The 22,960-nt window shown below is 33.2% G+C and overlaps 1 protein-coding gene across 1 annotated transcript; it reads right to left on the reverse strand.

Annotated features, from left to right (window-relative positions):
- Positions 1 to 230: 230 nt before the first annotated feature.
- Positions 231 to 3,534, reverse strand: LOC114401772 (AP-1 complex subunit sigma-2-like). The gene is made up of 7 exons (XM_028364354.1): positions 3,404 to 3,534; positions 1,641 to 1,727; positions 1,277 to 1,368; positions 1,050 to 1,158; positions 921 to 956; positions 626 to 712; positions 231 to 520 (listed from the first exon to the last, which is right to left on the reverse strand). Exons 1-7 carry the CDS (start codon positions 3,404 to 3,406, stop codon positions 449 to 451), a joined length of 486 nt encoding a protein of 161 aa, XP_028220155.1. The 5' UTR covers positions 3,407 to 3,534; the 3' UTR covers positions 231 to 448.
- Between the last annotated feature and the right edge of the window lie 19,426 nt (positions 3,535 to 22,960).

Below are 22,960 nucleotides of genomic sequence, written 5' to 3' on the forward strand. Positions count from 1 at the left end.
AACATCAGCAATCCCTAAGGCACAAACAATGTGGTAATGCCAAATTTTCAGCGCTTTTCATGTAAGACCACAAACAACGTAGGTGTTATTTACCATAGTTTCTTATACATGAAAAATTGAAAATAATACTCTACCTATTAAAATTTCAATTCACCCCTCTCTCGAATGCAGTTATATCTTTTCTCTCATAATTATTACAAACTCCTTTAAAAAATGGGAAAAAGAGAAAAGGATATTAACAAGCAATCTATTCAATTTCAATCTCAAAACAACATACAAAGTAAAAGTAACCCTCCGGGCTCAATGTCACCACAACAAGTAATACAGTTCAGGAATACACAAACATGATATGAGAAAGACAACATCAAGAAATACAACTATAACAGTAAAATGGGACATCAACAATTCGAGATTCTATATGAGCAGGAAACGGTAACATTTGTTCTCCTCACTTAGTGGCTTGTGCAATTATATTACTAAACGAACTGGCTTCTTCCTTTGCATTCTCCACCAACGAATCCTGAAAGTCGGTATTAAAGTAAAATGCATTCAATATTTCAATCTGTAAGATTGAGAATGAGACTTCTCAGCAAAGCATTTAAGAAAGAGAAAAATTGTTCCATACCTGTGCTGCTATCAATCGGGCAACTGTTTTCTTGCTGGACTCTTGAAGCTCACCGGCAATTAGAATTTCATCTAGTATATAGTAGGCCTTCCACAATACAAATAAAAACAAAACAAAACTCAGATCAGAAGGAACCTTACTTCGCAAAAACAAACTTGCACTTTATACAATCAATTATTGAAGCTAATTCTGGGTGGACCTATATGGGAAGAATCATCTATAATGGTAATAGACGAAAGAAAAACAAGTAGCCACTTTTTCGACTAACAAACATAGGCCATGGCCACATACAAACCTTGTGAAAGTTGAATATTAAGTCCAGTTCACAGACCTGCAAAATACAAAACAATCATTATAGAATAATTGCAGTGTTTTCAAAGTAAATCAAGTAGTGTCCTTCAAATGTCAGCTTATGAGAACTCACACTGCCAAAATACCGGTCAAGAATCTCCACAAAATGATGAATCATTTCAAGGACTTCTAATTCATTGTCATCTTGATCAATGCACATGCAGAAATAGAGACTAGCATACCTGCATCAGATATGCATTTGTAAAGACTCAGTTCAATTACCACGACAAACAGAAGGGAGTGCCTAGAAAAGGAGTTGCAATATATGACAAAAGAACTATGGTCTCTCCATTACCATACCTTTTATAAACAACTTTATGTCCTCGCCATTCCACAAAATTACATTGCTTGGGCGCACGGGAAAGAATCATTCCACTGAGCTCACGGATTACCTTTCAAAAAATAGATTACATGTAAATTCACATTGTAAGGATAATTAATTTGCAGAATGAAATATGTCTTCCGTGCAGTAGTCATGACAATATTATCAATGCCAATGCAATATGAAAATGTAAACAATAACAGAGGAAAAAATATACTCTGTGCTCAGCATTCAAAGATTCTACATATACATAAGGAAATGAAGATCTTAAGAAATTATCAAGTAGTTATTATGTTATATATAAAATAAGGAAAAAGAATGAAAAAGAAATTCATTAGTTACCTTACTCCTTTCTTTCTGAGAATAAGGTGAGTACCATTTTGTCAATCTCACCTTCCCTTGGCGACTAATGAGAAGCACAAAGTTGATCTACATAGCAGAGGCATAAAGCATGTTCACTCACATTGGAAATACATAAAAGAACATACATGTTATAACTAGAACCCCCCCACCAAATCTACATTCAAGTATTACAGGCATCCAAATTACTAGGTGGAAAGAGATCTTATTCCTATCATCTTAAAGCTGCCTACTTTTTTGCCAAAATATGAAAGAACATTGACAAGCCCTCTCCCCCTATGTATGCTGTAAGACAACGAATCAAGTTTGGACATGAGGACACACACAAGCAAGAACTAGGTACTTTTCAGCAGCTATATGGACATATGATTTAGACAACAGACTTTGGCTAATTTACACAATTGATTACCAAATAAATCAAAATCCCCTGAGGAAACAGGGTATAACATTGATGACCCCAGTTCATTTCTTTCAATGAAAAACCCAGTACATAGACTTATCCTACCTAACAAGTTCTAGGGAAAGTAAATATGCACAGCCTTATCCTTGCCAGAAGCAAGGCCATCACTACAACTTGAACACAACCTTCAGGTTAAGGCAGAAACCTTTCCATTGGCCCAGTGTTTTTAAATGCAGTCTGCAACCACAATTGCCGCTGCATTATCAAGGTTTTTATTGTGCGACCCAATGTTTCAAATTCCCAATAGCAGCACTTTGCAGCCGGCCCCAAAAATGCTATAGTGGGATTGCCGTTATTTTGAAATTTTTATATAGTTTGTATAATGTATACTATATACATATAAATTCTCAAAAATGAAAAAAAAATTACTCAAGATGAATCACATTCATAATGAACAATAAAATGTCATAGGTGTCTTAAACATAACATACATGTAAATTCCAACAAAAGTCAAATACAAGTTTCCTAGATAGGAATCATCAATTATCAATCACCATTTTCTAAATCCAAGTCTTCTTTATCATTTTCACCACTATTACAGCTGTAGATTTTATTTTTGAAAATTGAAATCCCAAACATAACCCCCCAAGAAACCCCTATTGTCTGTATTCATAGGTTTCTTTTTGGAATCAACACATAGCGCCGCTAAGTCTGCTATTCTTCAGAAGGCTATTTGGTTTGCTACAGCCACACACAAAATTGCTTCGCTATGGCAACCCCTGTAGCAGGCAGGGGCAAACACATTGTAACTGCAATTGTGGCCGCATTTAGTATCAAAGATCAAGGCATAACCACAACCGCAATTTAAAACAATGACCATTTGAAATATGGAATGCTTCTCTAACCTCTCTCTCTCTCTCTCTCTTTTTTTTCTTTCCAGATTTGGTGCCCCATTTCCACACAGTTTAATCAAATCAGGTGATGAAAAGAGCGATAATCGCTCAACCGAAATGAAGCAAAAGAATCTGCAACCTAACCTAACAATCAAGCATAGATGCTTGGCATGAATTACAAAACTAACACGAACAATTTCAACTCGAATGAACCAAAATTGACTAGAAAGTCCATAAAGGTCAAAATTTTATAACTGAACTAAAAATACGACCCAGATGGCAAGAAAATCTAGAACGCAGCCCAAGTGCTTGTACTTGATTTGTAGCTAAGTTAGATCTGATTGAGATGCAAACTTCAGAAATTGAAGACATAAATCAAAGTGATATGTGAAAAAAATGACGAATAAGGATTTAAAAGAAATGCAAAGAGAAGTGAAGTGCACTGCACATACCATTTGGGATCTGATTAGAGCCTGCAACTACAAACGCGTGAGTGAGTATTCGCCAACAAAGAACACCAACTCCGTTTCTCCAAAGCAAACACAACAACACGATCAAAAAGATGAAGGTGTTTAACGCCCCCAAGTTATTATATATGAAATTCAATTAATAAATTACTGTTATTTTAGTGATACTAATTTTAAATTGTTTTATGATGATTTAATGTTAAATTAAAAAATGAATATTAATAAAAAATTAAAATTATTAATCAATTAGTTAAAATTAAATAATATTAATTTAATATGATATATAAATTCAAAGTACATGTATTAACAAATAAAAAAATACATGATTATAAATAAAAATATTCATTTCACATTTCAAATGAAGATTCAAATTTGTTAAAAAATATTCAATATTGGTTATAATTTGTTTTAATTATTATATTTTAAATTTCACTGTATCGAGAATTTAATTTGAATATACCAAAAGTGTAAAAAAAAATACACTGTCATCTAATTTTTTATGAGATAATCATAAAATTGTTAACTTTTATAATAATTATTTTAAAATTTATACAATAATTTTTAATTTTTTGATAATATAAAAAATAATTAATAGTACATAAAAATTAAAGTCATATAATAAATATCTTTATTTTGATTTTCTTAACTAATTATGAATATATTTTTAAAAAAGTAAATACGATTAAGAATTAAAAAATATTAATTTAGATATGTTGCAAGTAATATAAATAATTCCAAACATAAAAATTGTGATTTATTAATTATCACTATAATATAAATTATCATTAAAACATGTTACACATGAAATATAATAATGTTAGACATATAAACTTATTTATCTATCTAAACTTCAGATCAATCTTTCAGATTTAACTTTTTTTAGGTTTAATATTTTGAACCATCGAATAGAATATTTAATTTCACCATATACTATTCAATACGCTCTATTTAATTTCAATCAATGGAGGGTTATTAATTTCTTAAAATAATGTATAATTTTAACATTCATAATTTTTTTAAACAATTGATCATATTTAAATTAATTTTATATATTATTGTGTATATATTTTTAATCTTATATATTATTATTATTTCGAAATCCAGAAAAATAATAATATAAGCGATAATGTGATATTAATTTTAAAATGAAATTTTTTATTTAAGAACTTATTTACTATTAGAGTATTGAATTTAGAACATTATTAACCGAATAATTATTTAATATATTAAATTTAGGGAAAAATATATTTTTAATTCCTTACTTTCATTTTATCTTTTAATTTAGTTTCTAAAATTTACAAAAAAAAAAGCTTGTTTTTAGTCCTTTCTCACAAAAACTTTACTAATGGTGTTAACCTCTGTCAAACAGGACAAACAATGTGTATTTTTTTGCTTTTTAAAAAATAATTAAAATGATGTGGAAAACTAATCTTTTTTAAAAAGAAGTTATTAAAATATCTCATCCAAACATGTTAAACCCAAACTTTCAAAATCTACATTTACATGTGGGAGTTGTGGTTTAAAATTCACAACTCATTCTTCACACCCAATAAAAGAACCTACTTTTGTACTTTCATTCTTCTTTTTAATTTTTTTTTCTTTCCTTCTTTCATCTCTCTCATAAGTTCTTTTTTTTTTATATATATAAATACCCAATTCAATCCCTGGAATTTATTTTTAAAAATAATTATTTACTGTTAGAATATTTACTTTTACATATTATTAATTTAATAATTATTTAATATATGTATATTAATAATTTATACACAAATATATTATTGACTTCCTAATAATCTATATTTTATATCTAAAAAATCTATATTTTATCTCGTGTGTTACTACTTGAAAAATTAAAATTTTAAAAATATCATATTTAATATATTTTGCTTCAAAAGAAATTAAAGGAAACCATTACTTAATGTTTAATAAATTCCTTTCAAAATTAAATTACTTTAATAACAGAATGTGAATTTAATTCAAATTAATTTCATATTAGTTTTTCTTTTTTTATTTTGTTTTGAAACTACAAATTTTATTGAAAATGGAAAGCCACAATGAATAACCTCTAGAAGCAAAGCTTCATGGTGAATCAAAGATGATTCAAAGGTGTTTTGATGATAACAAAAGATGATGACAAAGGAGATGACAAAAAGCTCAAAGATCAATCAAAGAACAACTCAAGTGAATCAAAGATCAATCAAAGAACAACTCAAGTGAATCAAGAACAATTCAAGAGTTCAAGATAAGAATCAAGAAGAATTAAAGACTCAAGAAGAAAGTTTAGAGTCAAGAATCAAGATTCAAGGTTCAAGATCTCAAGAATCAAGATCAAGATTCAAGACTCGAGATTCAAGAATCAAGAGAAGGCTTAATCAAGATAAGTATGAAAAGTTTTTTTTAAAAATTGAGTAGCACATGATTTTTCTCAAAACATGTTTACCAAAGAGTTTTTACTCTCTGGTAATCGATTACCAGATTGTTGTAATCGATTACCAGTAGCAAAATTGTTTTGAAAAAGTTTTCAAATTAAATTTACAACGTTCCAATTAATTTCAAAAAGTTGTAATCGATTACAATATTTTGGTAATCGATTACCAATGCCTTTGAACGTTGAAATTCAAATTCAAATGTGAAGAGTCACATCCTTTCATATAAAAGCTTTGTGTAATCGATTACACTTATTTGGTAATCGATTACCAGTGACTGTTTCTAAATAAATCGAAAGATGTAACTCTTCAAAAGGTTTTTGACTTTTTCGAATTGGTTTTAAGTTTTTCTAAAAGTTATAACTCTTCTAAATGGTCTTCTTGACCAAACATGAAGAGTCTATAAAAGCAAGGCTTTGATTTGCTTTTAAAATTCATTCTTTCAATCTTGAATACTTTTCCAATCAATCTCTTACAATCCTTTACAAGCCTTGAATCTCTTTGAACTTCTTCTTCTTCTTTCTACCAAAAGCTTTCTAAAGTTTTCTGGTTTTCTAAACCTTGAAAACCTGTGCTATTCATCTTTTCATTCTCTTCTCCCTTTGCCAAAAAGAATTCACCAAGGGCTAACCGCCTGAATTCTTTTTGTGTCTCTCTTCTCCCTTTTCCAAAAGAACAAAGGACTAACCGCCTGAATTCTTTTGTGTCTCCCTTCTCCCTTGTCAAAGAATTCAAAACAACACAGTTTGAGAATTCTTTTGATTCTTCCCTTTCCCTTATACAAAAGTGTTCAAAAGACTAACTGCCTGAGAATTCTTTTGTATCCCCATTCACAAAGTATCAAAGGTTTAACAGCGTGAGATCTTTGTCTTAACACATTGGAGGATACATCCTTTGTGGTACAAGTAGAGGGTACATCTACTTGGGTTTGACTGAGAACAAGAGAGGGTACATCTCTTGTGGATCAGTTCTAGTGGAGGGTACATCCACTAGGTTCAAAGAGTGGGAGGGTACATCCCTTGTGGATCTTTGCTTGTAAAGGGATTTTTACAAGGTTGAAAGAAATCTCAAGGACCGCAGGTCGCTTGGGGACTGGATGTAGGCACGGGTTGTTGTCAAACCAGTATAAAAACTCTTGTGTGTTTGTTTCCTTCTTCCCTACTCTTTTACTTTCTGCTGTGCATTTAATTCCCGCTTTTACTTTCTGTTAAGTTTCTCTTCTACTCCTTATTCTCTTAACAACATAAGTAAAAGCCTTAGAAGAGTAAATTTTTAATTAGTAAAGGTTTAGGAATAATTAATTCAACCCCCCTTCTTAATTATTCTGAGGCCACTCGATCCAACATAACTGAACCATACAACAAAGAAAACACATAGGTGTTGGATTATTGAATCCAATGACATTCATGCATAAATATCCTTTAACCATATTCAAATGAATAGTCAAAGGATCGACATGAAAGTCCACTAGTACAACCACTGAATGAGGACCAAAACACAAATCATAACTACTCTAATCTACTTAACTATTGTCATGATTAATTTGAAAATAAAAGCTTCTAATAACATTGTTTAGGCATTAAGCCTAGCAATCACCCTTCTCAAAAGTTTTTAATTCCAAAATCTAGTTAGGCTCTCATTTGAGGAGAAAATGTATGTCCTGAAGTCTCCATGGTTGATGCCATCATCTCCAACCTCTGCTTCATAAACTCAAAGGAAGGAGGTGCCTCATCAGACATTGTGATAGTTAAATTTTGTTGGGTAGAGGTCATACCAGGCATGGTCGTAGACCTAGTTGGTTGGATTGGGGTCACATCATGCATTTCCATGGACTTGATTGGTTGGATATGTGTCACACAAGGCATTGCCATAGACACAGTTGGTTGGCTAGTGGTCACACTAGGCAGACATTTCTATAGACTGATCAATAGGTTGGATATGGGTCACATTGGGCAGACATTTCTATAGACTGATCAATAGGTTGGATATGGGTCACACTAGGCACTGCCATAGACTCAGTTGGATGGGTAGGGGTCACGCCAAACATTGCCATAAACCTAGTTGTTTGGGTTGGAGTCACACCATGTGTTGCCATTGACCCGATTGGTTTTGTAAGGTTGCCATAGGCTTGGTTGGTTGAGTGGGGGTCTTTTGGAATCTATTGCTACCTTGTTTAGCTTTTGAATCAATTATATGTTTCCTTAAGTGCCCAATGGTTGTGTAGGGATCATGCATATACTTATTTTCCATTCGTGTTTCTATGAGCCAAAGCCTCCTGTGAAGGAAAGAATGACTGAATTAGTAATTTGTGGCTAACCAATTAAAACCACAAGGCCATATTATAGTGCATTACAACATGTTACACATTAGCCAAACAATTAAGAAACATTCAACACATTGTAAGACAAATGAAGATGTCGCTTAGGATACCAACATACTATGAAGCAACTTAAATGATACATCACTATAGGCACTCTTACACTTTGGTTGCTCTACAAATGAATCTAACACCTATTGGAAATTAATTGCATGTATTGATCAAATATCTATAAATTTTTTGACATATGTATGCCAAATAAGAATTAAAAAAAAATACCCAACATTCAATTTGAAACATAATTTTTTACATGATGATAAGTGTCATATAATAGAATAATGAAATCTACAAAAAGTATCTAAGCTCTACATATTGAAGATGTGAACTTTTTGCAATCAAATTGGTTCAACTATGATTGATACATGAGACTTAGCATTCGTTTTCCTTACCCTATGTTTGGAAACATGATGCAGATGGAATCAATCCTATCAAATATTGAAATGATGTAGAAGCTATAATTAGTTGCTTCCATTAAGATGTGAAAAATCATATTTCTCATGTGATCAAACTAGCACTTAAATTTTGGTAGAATCAATTTAGAATTGTTAAACGAGATTGGGATAGGTGCACAAAATAATCTTAGTAACAAATTTTACATTGAAAGGTATGCATAGTGTGGGAAAGTGATTCTAAATGTAAACCAAACGAGGCCCATAAAAAAAGTAGAAAACCATATTTTCATGTAGAATACAAATATTATTTGAAAAGTTCACAATCACCACACGGAACATAAGAAAGTGCATAAATGTTTCACAAGGGTGTAATCATGATGGTGTTTCCCATCGCGATGGTGTTTTCAGCCATTTTTTCTCATCAATAGATTTGACATCACTTCCCTCAATCAAAACCACATCCATTAATTGTTGCCTTCTAAAAAGCTATCTAATATAATGCATGCACAAGAAAGACACAACCAGAATTAGCAAACTACTGCATAGATAAAAAATGAAGGGAAAAAAATCATATCAATCAAGATTTTGAATGGCTTCCAAATAACAAAAACTCTTTTACCAGATATCCCTTTATGATTCAATTATAGAAGCCTTTAGAACAGAGAAAATTTTACTTAAGAGTTGACACTGACACCCATTAATCACAAAAATACATATTTGATTCGGAAAGAATTAAAATATATACAAACATTAATTTTAATATTTCAAATAAAACATTAGTTTTAGGAAATAGACGAGAATTAGAAAAGAAAGTCAAGACAATAAATGATTTACCAGACCAAGAGTGTTGCATGTAACAAGTTCTTGAATTCAACAATGTAACCCTTTCACCCACTTTAATGTTTAGAAATGTTTCGAAATGGGCAATGCACGATGAAACACCAAAATTGATTTTTTTGTAGGAGGTAATTTTAACTGGTTAGATGAAGTTTGAATATTTATTGTTTAGTCCCTTATTATTTCAATATTTGTACCATTTAGTTTGATTAGTTCATATGTGCTCTCTATTACTGTCTAGTGAATGTTCTCTAATGTCTCTTTGATAATTGTTTTTCACATCTTATTTTATGAGCAATTTGTTGAGTCCAAAACCCTTGTTGTTTTAATTATGACAAACCTTCTTAACACAAATCATAAGCCTTTTGAATTTATGCCTACTGATGAGTTTTCTTAAGTGTATTCAGAAAAGACAAGTTCTGTAAAGAACACCAATTGAAGTAAAATTTGGGTTGTCATGAGGGACTCAGAAAAAATGATAAGCTTGCACCATCACACATGTGATCATTAGCAATATTGTTTTGCCTAACAATTAGTATGCTTCACTAAATGGAGTTCATAATCGAGTTCAGAATGCTTCGCTACTGCACCTCAAAGACAACATTATGTCTTGAAAGTGAATGTTAGCTACATTAGAAGATGCATAAGTGGAAATTGAGAATGTCCTTGAGAAAATCAAGTGTGCAACATCGGAATGAAGACTGAAAAGACTTTGTGAATTTTGAACCAAGGACAAAACACTAACACAACAATAACAATAACTTTCACATGTTACCTATGCTGAAATATGTTACTTCATAATGATCTATGATGTAATGAAGTTTTTGGATTGATGGAGCCGTGCTCTCTATATTGTCATATAATGTTATCTTCATCAGAAGGAAGCTACATTAGAATAGGTCTTTTCTCAGCAACATCAAAAGGTATTTATGATAGACCATTAGAAAGCTGCTTAGAATTTGATCACCAGAATGACAACAATAGAATGGACTGATCAAAATGGATTATGATAGTTGTTAAGTTAAAAGCAGTTTGTCTACTTCAAAAAGAAGTCACTCAATTATCATAATGGCTAGATGATGACTAGTTTGACATGTGGGCCAATAAAAGGATAAAGGAAAACTGCAAAACATGTGAGAGAAGGTAGGAGACAATCTACACTATGCATAAAAAGATTCAACTCCTCTCCCTACTCTAGATGTGTTTTGAGTTCAGGATGGTTGCAAAAAAAATGCATACAACTTAGATCTTCAAAGATGATTCACCTCAATGAGTGTTGTAAAGCTATAAAAACCCCTCAAACACCTTTTCCTAGTTTGTAATCTATATGTATCCCAAATTAACTTTGTGGGTTAAGTTTGGGTTTAAGAGAAGTGATAGGGAGAAACCACGGAATGCGGGTAACTTAGAGAGAGTCTCTAAGAGTGTAGCTTGAAAAGGTGAAGGTAAATACTTGTATTGTGTCTCCCATCATCATGTGCAGTGTCATGGTTGAGATGGGTTGCTTCCTAAGAGTGAGGAGAGTTTTGTTGAGAGGGACACCTAGTGAGAGGTAAAGGTTGTGTAACACCCTAAGGGTATTATCGTAACTAAGCTTACGATTTCTAAAGTCGTGAAAATGAATAGCATTCAAATGACATCATTAGGTGGAAGCTAGCAAATAAACTTATAAATTTACAACTTGATTCCATGTATTATACAAAGTACAACTTATCTCATATACATCGTACAACATAAAAGGAAATATATAGAGAAATAAAACATCTTCCAAGACAAGACTCTATGATCTAATGACACACGTTGTCACTTGTTTTTCTTGAAAAGAAGAGAACTTAAAGAGGTGAGACATAATATCTCAATGAGTGCTCTAAGGACTCTAAGGTTGGGTTAGACTTCTCTACTAGAACAATCCAATCATTTTCTTCTCATGGTTATATCCTCTTTGGGTCTCTATCAAGCTCTATCATTTATATATTTGGGTTTACATCCATTGATCATAAACATTTTCCTTTGACTTATCCATTGTAGTCGCTTACTACACTAGTTGTCATCTTCATCAGTATCTTGAGATTCATTCATTAAGAAATAAGTTACTTGGTTTTATAACTCTCTCATGATAACTTCATTTTCTATACTTGAGTTTTACTTCTAAACACTCACATTACATCAATCTATGCTCAAAGGTTTCTAGCATATACTCACATAGTGTCATTCTAGAAACATCTCACTATGCCCTTAAAGAACTACATCCCATCCGTTACAAGTCATCACAATAATTTAACATATAGATACATATACCTTATCAAAACTATGGATAAAATCATTCACACATAACATAAGTACAACACAAACCACACATGACATCCCCTTCATACACCACATAACTTAGTAATTCACAAATATGCATATATGCAATGCGATGTCGATTTCTCTTTTCTCATATGCATGTGGTATCAAAAAAACATTTGCGAAAAAAGCTTGGAAGGACATGTAGTAACAAACCCATATGATTCCATTAGTACACTCTCACCGAGACGAGACTGTTGGCAGTGCATCTGAGTTACCCAGTCTTCCAAGGATACTCCAACCCATAGGATCAACATGAGCCATACAAAAATTCCAAACTTGAGACCCGTATGTTGGACACGTGGCCTCAATAACTTAAGAGAGGGAGGGGGATGAATTAAGTTAAAAAAATTCTCGTTTAATTGACTTCTAAATCTCCTTTTAAATCTATATGTTAAGAATATTGAAGATGAAGATGAAAGTTATGTAGAAGCAAAGCTTCATGGTGAATCAAAGGTGATTCAAAGGTGTTTTGATGATAACAATGATGATGATAAAAGATGATGACAAAGGTGATGACAAAAAGCTCAAAGATCAATCAAAGAACAACTCAAGTGAATTAAGAACAATTCAAGAGTTCAAGAAAAGAATCAAGAAGAATTCAAGACTCAAGAAGAAAGCCTAGAATCAAGAATCAAGATTCAAGGTTCAAGATCTCAAGAATCAAGATTCAAGGTTCAAGATCTCAAGATTCAAGACTCAAGATTCAAGAATGAAGAAAAGACTCGATCAAGATAAGTATTAAAAAGTTTTTCAAAACTTTGAATAGCACATGAGTTTTTGACAAAACCTTTTACCAAAGAGTTTTTTACTCTCTGGTAATCGATTACCAGATTGTTGTAATCGATTACCAGTAGCAAAATTGTTTTGAAAAGGTTTTCAAATTGAATTTACAACGTTCCAATTATTTTCATAAAGCTGTAATCGATTACAATGTTTTGGTAATCGATTACCAGTGCCTTTGAACATTGAAATTCAAATTCAAACGTGAAGAGTCACATCCTTTCACACAAACGTTTTGTGTAATCAATTACACTAATTTGGTAATCGATTACCAGTGACTGTTTCTAAATAAATCAAAAGATGTAGCTCTTCAAAAGGTTTTTGACTTTTTCAAATTGGTTTTAAGTTTTTCTAAAAGTTATAACTCTTCTAAATGGTCTTCTTGACTAGACACGAAGAGTTTATAAAAGCAAGGCTTTGTTTTGCATTTTCCAATCAATTCATTCTTTCATACTTTACTTTTCCAATCAATCCTTTACAAGCCTTGAATCTCTTTGAAACTTCTTCTTCTTCTTTGTACCAAAAGCTTTCTGAAGTTTTCTGGTTTTCTAAACCTTGAAAACTTGTGTTATTCATCTTTTCATTCTCTTCTCCCTTTGCCAAAAAGAATTCGCCAAGGACTAACCTCCTGAATTCTTTTTGTGTCTCTCTTCTCCCTTTTCTAAAAGAACAAAGGACTAACCGCCTGAATTCTTTTGTGTCTCCCTTCTCCCTTGTCAAAGAATTCAAAACGACACAGTCTGAGAATTCTTTTGATTCTTCCCTTTCCCATAAACAAAAGATTTCAAAGGACTAACCGCCTGAGAATTCTTTTTTTTCCCCCTTCACAAAGTTTTGAAGGACTAATCGCCTGAGAACATTGTCTTAACACATTGGAGGGTACATCCTTTGTTGTACAATTAGAGGGTACATCTACTTAGGTTGTTGACTGAGAACAAGAGAGGGTACATCTCTTGTGGATCAGTTCTAGTGGAGGGTACATCCACTAGGTTCAAAGAGAACAAGGGAGGGTACATACCTTGTGGATCTTTGCTTGTAAATGGGTTTTTACAAGGTTGAAAGAAATCTCAAGGACCGTAGGTCTCTTGGGGACTGGATGTAGGCACGGGTTGTTGTCGAACCAGTATAAAAACTCTTGTGTGTTTGTTTCCTTCTTCCCTACTCTTTTACTTTCCGCTGTGCATTTAATTTCCACTTTTACTTTCTGTTAAGATTCTTTTCTACTCCTCATTCTCTTAACAATTTAGTAAAAGCCTTAAAAGAGTAATTTTTTAATTGGTAAAGGTTTAGGAATAATTAATTCAATCCCCCATTCTTAATTATTTTGAGGCCACTCAATCCAACAAGTTATATTAACAGAATACTTCAAGTGAGCTAGATAAATAAAATATGTAAGATAACGTAATCAAGATAGGGAAGAGAGGAATGCAAACTCAGTTTATCCTGGTTCGGTCACTTCCTATGCCTACATCCAGTCCTCAAGCAACCCACTTGAGATTTCCACTAACATTGTAAAAATCCTTTTTACAACTTTTGAACACCTAAAGGATTCCTTTCCTTTGTGTTCAGGAAACTCACAATTCAAGAGACAAACAACCTCTTGATCTCAATAAAAATAAGTCTTTAAAGAAAGTGCAAATGCTTTTCTCTCTTTTAGAGAAAAAGATACAAGATGAAGTTCTTAGAAGAATCCTTAATTGATTTGCAAGTGTTTGACCCATGATTTGTTTTTGAGAGGATAAGACTATAAGGTTCTGAAAAAACTCTCTAAAACTTCTGTAGATAAGTTACATACTTATAGGCCCTTGGTGGCTTTTCAAAAACTTATGAATGGATGTGACTTTTTAGAGTAAATTTTAAAATGTCCCCACTGGTAATCAATTACAACTCTGTGGTAATCGATTACATAGTTATGTAATGAGAAGTCATGACTTTTCAATTTGAATTTTTGTAGTTTTGTTACCGGAAATCGATTACAGACAAGTGGTAATCGATTATAGCTTTCAAATTTCAAATTTCAAAATTTCTGAAAAAGCTCTTTTAAAATAATTTTGCTTCTGGTAATTGATAACAATGCCTGGAAATCGATTACCAATGGAAAAATGCCTTTTTTTTAGAAAATGTTAAAAATATTTTAAAACCTTTTTATAATCAATTTAAAAACTATATTGTGAGGCCAAACCTTTGCAATCACTAAGACTCTTTTAACAAAGATAGACTAAGACTTAGCTTTCTTCTTGATCTTTGTTTTCTTGGTCTTGATTTGGACTTGAAATAAAACTTGTGTTGCTTTTGTCTTGGCATCATCAAAACATTCATACACATACATTCACATTCTTCCCCTTTTTGATGATGACAACCAACTAAAATCATTTATTGAAAAATATTTCTTTTGCGAGACGATCACTCCCCCTTAATTTTGCAATCATTGCTTAGTAGAAAATATTTTTCAGAAAGGTTTGCAAATAATATATATATATATATATATATATATATATATATATATATATATATATATATATATATATATATATATATATACCCTATACTGTACATGATTCTCTCCCCCTTTGACAACATCAAAAAGATGAAAGCACCAAAATAGAAACAATCATTCACATAATAACTAATCATTGACAGAGGAATCAACCAAGTGCTAAACATACCAAATAGAACAAGTCCAAAATAGTATTTATAAATGACCAAAACATTCATAAAAGAAGCAACAAAGTTCGAAACATATCAAGTCTTAAATAGTAGTATGAATGACCAAAGAATTCACAGAAAAATAGCCAAAGAAGAAATAAACAACAAGTCCTAAACATAAATATAAAGAACCAAATCTGAAATAAACCCAATGCAGAAAGTTTGAAATATAAAGGAAATTAAAGATAGATAATGCTAGAAATCAGGACAAATATGTGATTATAAGTAATCAATATACAATTAAGAAATCAAAAACATTTATGAGTATGAACAATCATGAAAAACAACCATCAAATACAATTATTATAAACATTGAAAGTAATCAATCATCATAAACAAGCAAAACAACCATTTCACTCAACCAAAGTAAACAATCATCGTAATCAAGCATGAAAAATAACTATCAAACGCAATCATTACTCAACCAAAGTAAGCAATAACCATAATCAATCATGATAAACAATCAAAGTTAAACATTCATCATAATCATCATAATCAAGCATGATAATTAAACAATATAAACATCCAAAGTGGCTAGGATTCTGAGTTATTTAGGTCTATGAGTCTTAATTCTCTTCTATTAGCAAATAAGTTTTCTTTGGGGAGAGGTTTTGTGAAGATATCAGCTAATTGATTATTTGTGTCAACAAATTGTAATATGCAATTCCCTTTTTGAACATGATCTCGAAGGAAGTGATGCCTTATTTCAATATGCTTTGTTCTAGAGTGTAGAATATGATTTTTGGACAGATTAATTGCACTTGTATTGTCACAGCGGATAGGTATATGATCAAGTTTTAAACCATAATCAGAAAGTTATTGTTTCATCCAGAGTATTTGTGCACAACAACTTCCAGTAGAAATATATTCTGCCTTTGCAGTGGATAAGACAACACTATTTTGCTTTTTACTATGCCATGATACTAGAGCAGAACCAATGAAATGACAAGTTCCACTAGTACTTTTTCTATCAGTTTTGCATCTAGCAAGATCAGAGTCAGAGTATCCTACTAAGTTATAAGAGGAATTCTTAGGATACCATAACCCTAGATTTATAGTTCCTAACAAATATCTCATTATTCTTTTAATGGCACTTAGGTGAGATTCTTTGGGATTTGTTGATATCTTGCACACATACAAACACTAAACATTATATCAAGTCTACTTACTGATAAATAAAGAAGAGATCCAATCATACCTGATGTAAGCTCCATTAGAGCTTGTATGCCCAAGATCTTCTTCATCAATGGATTCCTTTTCTTCTTGGAAGATGAATGGTAGCGAAATGGAGAAGGAAGAGAGAGAGGAGACGCCATTTCAAGGAGAAGATGAGTCTAGAAGAAGCTCACCACCATAGGAGGCCATGGATAAGAGCTTGGAGGAAGAAGGAGATGAATGAAGGGAGAGGAAGAGAAGAGCACAAAATTTTGTGCTCTAAAATAGCTCTGAAATCTGAAGTTTAATTTTCAAATGATCAAAGTTGAAAAAATGCACACACATGACCTCTATTTATAGCCTAAGTGTCACATAAAATTGGATGGAAATTTGAATTTCAATTCAAATTTCACTTGAAGTTGAAATTGAATTTGTGGAGCCAAAATTTCACCAATTATGATTAGTTCATTTCAGTTATGGTTCAGCCCACTAATCCAAGATCAATTCGATGATTCTCTACTAATTGTGCTTAGGTGTCATGAGGCATGTAAAGCATGAAGGACATGCACAAAGTATGACTATATGATGTGGCAATGGGATGTAGTAAGCAAATGCTCACCTCCCCCTCTAAAATTTAATTGGATTGGGCTTCTACCAATTCAATTAAATTTATTTCCCAACACACACATCAAATATTCACTTAGTGCATGTCAAATATTCAAACAATGTGTGTCTCCTAGAGAGGGCATCAGCTACCATATTTGTTTTTCCCTTTTTGTATTTGATAACATATGGAAATTGCTCTAGGTACTCTACCCATTTTGCATGCCTTTTGTTTAACTTGCTTTGCACTCTAATGTACTAAAGTGATTGATGATCACTACGAATGATAAATTCCTTGGAAACAAGGTAATGTTCCCAAGTTTGGAGGGCTCTTATTAAGGCATAAAGCTCTTTATCATAGGTGGGGTAGTTGAGGGTGGCACTATAAGGTTTTTCACTAAAATAAGCAATAGGGTGCCCACCTTGTAACAATACAGCTCCAACTCCCACTCCAGAGGCATCGCATTCAAGCTCAAAAGTTTTATAAAAGTCAAGAAGAGCTAGAACAGGTGCCTTAGTAAGCTTTTCTTTGAGAAAAACAACGGCTTGCTCTTGTTTTTCACCCCAGGTAAATGCCACATTCTTCTTCACCAGCTCTCTTGGACCCAACCCTTCTCTAACAATTCTTTAACCTGAGACTCTATCTCCTTAGTCTCCTGAGGGTTAGCCCAATAGGCTGGCCTATTAGGAAGGCTTGCTCCTGGGACTAAATCTATTTGGTTTTCTATTCCCCTTAAAGGAGGTAGCCCAAGGGGCATCTCTTTGGGAAATATATCACCAAATTCATGTAAGAGTTCTTGGACCTTTAGGGGTAAGGTCTCAAATGTAGGAATTGTGGCAGTGCTAAGGGATGTTTCCCTTGATAGGAGAAGGTAGAAAGATTGTTTAAGAAGGAGTGCTATTTTAATATCACCTTTTGTTGCAAAATGATTTTGCTTCCTAACAATCTTCTTGAAGGAATCCTTTCCCTCTTTTTCCTTCCCCTTGGCCTTTGAAGACAAGGCCTTACTATCCTTCTTTTTCTTTTGTTTTTCTTCCTCATCCTTCTTATCTTTCATTGTTAGTTGATCTTTGGCCACCTGTGAAGGTGTTTGAGGATGCAACACAAATTTAGTGCCAAGATGGGTGAGGGTAATCTCATTAGTTAGGCCATTGTAAATGATCTTCCTATCAAATTGCCATGGCTTTCCTAAAAGAATATGTCCTGCCTCCATGGGAACTATATCACAATTAACTTCATCCTTATATGTCTCAATGGAGAAAGGTACCTTCATGATGGAAGCTTGCTTGTGAAGCTTTTATGGAGGCTAGATCTTTGAGCTTCAATGGTGATTTTCCACCATGGAGATGCAGCGGAAGGCAAAGGAGAAGAGGAGAGGGGAGGCACCATCCACATGGGAATAAGCCATGGAAGAAGGAGCTTCACCACCAAGAATGTGCCTTGGATAAGAAGCTTGAAGAGGATGCTTTAATGAAGGAAAAGAAAGAGAGAAGGGGGGAGCACGAAATTGAAGGAATAAAAGAGGGAGAGAAGTGGAACTTTGAAGTGTCTCATAAGACTTTCATTCATCAAAGTTACAACAAGTGTTACACATGCTTCTATTTATAGACTAGGTAGCTTCCTTGAGAAGCTTTCTTGAGAAAACTTCCTTTAGAAGCTAGAGCTTAGCTACACACACCCCTCTAAAAGCTAAGCTCACCTCCTTGAGAAGCTTCCTTGAGAAGCTAGAGCTTAGCTACACACACCTCTCTGTAGAAGCAAGCTTCATGATGAATCAAGATTGATTCAAGGAGTTTTGATGATAACAAAGATGATGAAAAAAGCTCAAAAGTCAATATCACTTCATGATAACAAAGATGATGACATTCAAGATTGAGTTCAAGATTGAGTTAAGAACACTTCAAGGATCAAAAGAAAATTGGATTTCAAGAATCAAGAATCAAGATTCAAGATTCAAGATTCAAGAATAATCAAGATCAAAATCCAAGACTCAAAGATTCAAGAATCAAGAGAAGACTAAATCAAGATAAGTGTTAAAAAAGTTTTTCAAAACATTGAGTAGCACAAGAAGTTTTCGCAAAATCATTACCAAAGAGTTTTACTCTCTAGTAATCGATTACCAGATTATAGTAATCGATTACCAGTGGTTTTAAAACGTTAAGATTTTCAAAATTCAAAATAAAGAGTCACATCTGTTGATGTGTAATCGATTACACCTTTATGGTAATCGATTACCTGTGACTGATTTCGAAAAATTCATTTCCAAAAGTCACATTTCTTCAAGTGACTTGTTTCTAAAGATTCTTTCAAAAGCCATATCTTTTTAAGTGATTAGTTTTTAAAGGAATTGCCAAGAGTTACAAGTTTTAACTTGAGTCATCAAGAAACTATAAATATGTGACCTTGGCATGAAACATAAGAACAAAAATTACATTAATATCAATCATCTCTTTCAATCATTATATCTTTCAATCTATCTTTCAACATCTTCTTTCATTTCTTTCAGAACTTTCTGGTTTCATCCTCTCTTCATCTTTCTAAAAGTTTTTGTTCAAAACTTTCTCTTCCAAGAAAAGTTCTTTGTTCAAAAACTTGTGCTATTCATCTTTTTCATTCCCTTCTCTCTTTGCCAAAAAGAATTCGACAAGGACTAACAGCCTGAATTCTTTTTGTGTCTCTCTTCTCCCTTTTCCAAAAGAACAAAGGAGTAACCGCCTGAATTCTTTTGTGTCTCCCTTCTCCCTTGTCAAAGAATTTAAAACGACACAGTCTGAGAATTCTTTTGATTCTTCCCTTTCCCATAAACAAAAGATTTCAAAGGACTAACTGCCTGAGAATTCTTTTGTTTCCCCCTTCACAAAGTTTCGAAGGACTAACCGCCTGAGAACTTTGTCTTAACACATTGGAGGGTACATCCTTTGTGGTACAAGTAGAGGGTACATCTACTTAGGTTGTTGACTGAGAACAAGAGAGGATACATCTCTTGTGGATCAGTTCTAGTGGAGGGTACATCCACTAGGTTGTTCAAAGAGAACAAGGGAGGGTACATCCCTTGTGGATCTTTGCTTGTAAGAGGATTTTTACAAGGTTGAAAAGAAATCTCAAGGACCGCAGGTCACTTGGGGACAAGATGTAGGCACGGGTTGTTGCCGAACCAGTATAAAACTCTTGTGTGTTTGTCTCCTTCTTCCCTACTCTTTTAATTTCCGTTGTGCACTTTAATTCTTGCTTTTACTTTTGGTTAAGTTTCTTTTCTATTCTTTATTTTCTTAACAACATAGTAAAAGCCTAAGAAAGGTAATTTTTAATTAGTAAAGGTCTAGTAATAATTAATTCAACCCCTCCCCCCCTCTTAATTATTCCGAGGCCACTTGATCCAACACTCTCTAATAGCTAAGCTCACCTACTTGAGATGAGAAGCTAGAGCTTACCTACACACCCCCTATAATAGCTAAGCTCACCCCCATGACAAAATACATGAAAATACAAAAAAGTCCCTACTACAAAGACTACTCAAAATGCCTTGAAATACAAGGCTAAAACACTATACTACTAGAATGGCCAAAATATAGGGCCCAAAAGAAGAAAAAAATTTATTCTAATATTTACAAAGAAGAGTGGACCCAACCTTGGCCCATGGGCTAAAAAATATACCCTAAGGTTCATGAGAACCCTAAGACCTTCTTTATCAGCTCTAGCCCAATCCTCTTGGAGCGTCTTGCTCATGGCTCTATTAACTGGTCCTTTCCTAGGGAGGATTTCATCACTTCACTTGTTGGTTAACTATCATTTCCACTTGCTCATTGACCCATTGAAGTTTATAAGGTTTTGGGTGGGGAATGATAGTGAGGTTCAACTTGAAAACTAATCTTGTGCTAGAACAATTGTAACAAGATCCACTATCCACAATGAGAGAACAAGTTTTATCTAAAATTTTGCATCTTGTATGAAAGATGTTCTCTCTTTGGGATTGAGATAGATCACAAGATTGACCTCCAAGGAGCCTTCTAACCATTAAGAGGTCACCTTCTTCATGGGGGTAGACTTTTCCACAAGACTCTTCACCCCTTACATCATCTTCACTTCCATTAGAGGAAGGGCAAGAAGTGTAGAAGCAAGCTTCATGATGATGAATCAAGTTGATTCAAGTAGTTTTGATAATGACAAAGTTGATGACAAAAAGCCCAAAGAATGATTTCAAGATTAAGTCAACAAGAAGAAATCAAGAAGATTCAAGAATCAAGTGAAGTTTGATTTCAAGATTCAAGAGAAGATGAATTCAAGATTCAAGAGAAGAAATCACGAAGACTTCACAAGGGAAGTATTGAAAAGATTTTTCAAAAAAAAAAAACATAGCACAATTTTGTTTTTTCAAAAGAGTTTTTCTCAAAATTTTCTAAGTTACCAGAGTTTTTACTCTTTGGTAATCGATTACCAGTTTCCTGTAATTGATTACTAGTGGCAAAGTTTGATTTCAAAAGTTTTCAACTGAATATGCAACGTTCTAATCGATTTAAAAATGGTGTAGTCGATTACAAGATATTGGTAATCGATTACTAGTGTATCTGAACGTTGAAATTCAAATTCAATTGTGAAGAGTCACATCTTTTCATAAAATGCTTTGTGTAATCGATTACATGGTTTTGGTAATCGATTACCAGTGACAAGTTTTGAATAAAAATCAAGAGATGTAACTCTTCCAATGGTTTTCAGGTTTTTCTAAAGGTTATAACTCTTCTAATGGTTTTCTTGACCAGACATGAAGAGTCTATAAAAGCAAGACCTTGACTTGCATTTCAAGAATAACTATTACAACTTTTCTAATTAACTTTTGAACATCTCTTTGATCTTCTACTTCTTCTTCTTCTTCCTTTGCCAAAAGTCTTCAAAGTTTTCTGGTTTCTAAACTTTGTTCTTTCACAGAAAAAAAAGTGTGCTATTCATCTTTTTCATTTCCTTCTCCCTTTGCCAAAAAGAATTCGCCAAGGACTAACCGCCTGAATTCTTTTTGTGTCTCTCTTCTCCCTTTTCCAAAAGAACAAAGGAGTAACTGCCTAAATTCTTTTGTGTCTCCCTTCTCCCTTGTCAAAGAATTCAAAACGACACAGTCTGAGAATTATTTTGATCCTTCCCTTTCCCTTAAACAAAAGATTTCAAAGGACTAATCGCCTGAGATATCTTTTGTTTCCCCTTCACAAAGTTTCAAAGGACTAACCACCTGAGAACTTTGTCTTAACACATTGGAGGGTACATCCTTTATAGTACAAGTAGAGGGTACATCTACTTGGGTTGTTGTAACTGAGAACAAGAGAGGGTACATCTCTTGTGGATCAGTTCAAGTGGAAGGTACATCCACTTGGTTGTTCAAAGAGAACAAGGGAGGGTACATCCCTTATGGATCTTTTCTTGTAAAGGATTTTACAAGGTTGAAAAGAAATCTCAAGGATTGCAGGTCGCTTGGGGACTGGATGTAGGCACGGGTTGTTGCCGAACCAGTATAAAACTCTTGTGTTTGTCTTCTTCTTCCCTACACTTTTTAATTTCCACTGTGCACTTTAATTATTGCTTTTAATTTTGATTAAGTTTCTATTTCTATTTTTTACTTTCTTAACTTTGTAGTAAAAGCCTAATTGAATTTAGTAACATTAAGAAGAATAGATTTTTAATTAGTAAAGGTTCATTAATAATTAATTTACCCCCCCCCCCTTTTAATTATTCTGAGGCCACTAGATCCAACAAGAAGTAGTCTCCTCTTGACTACTATAAATGTCTTGACCCCTCATGATCATGGTTTTCTTTGTGGGGCATTGAGAGGCAATGTGACCTCTCCCAAGACATTTGAAGCATTTAATGTTGCTAGTCCTTTCTTGGGAACTAGTCTTAGGGGTGTATTTCTCTATGGTCTTACCCCTATCT

Source organism: Glycine soja, chromosome 20, assembly GCF_004193775.1.
Source record: "Glycine soja cultivar W05 chromosome 20, ASM419377v2, whole genome shotgun sequence".
Taxonomy (NCBI): domain Eukaryota; kingdom Viridiplantae; phylum Streptophyta; class Magnoliopsida; order Fabales; family Fabaceae; genus Glycine; species Glycine soja.

Excerpts from the sequence above, each read along its gene's own strand:
- LOC114401772 (XM_028364354.1), bottom strand. Across the intron at positions 1,159-1,276 it reads CATAAAGTTGTTTATAAAAG|GTATGCTAGTCTCTATTTCT; the intron begins GTATGGTAATGG and ends TATCTGATGCAG. Across the intron at positions 713-920 it reads TAATATTCAACTTTCACAAG|GCCTACTATATACTAGATGA; the intron begins GTTTGTATGTGG and ends GTATTGTGGAAG.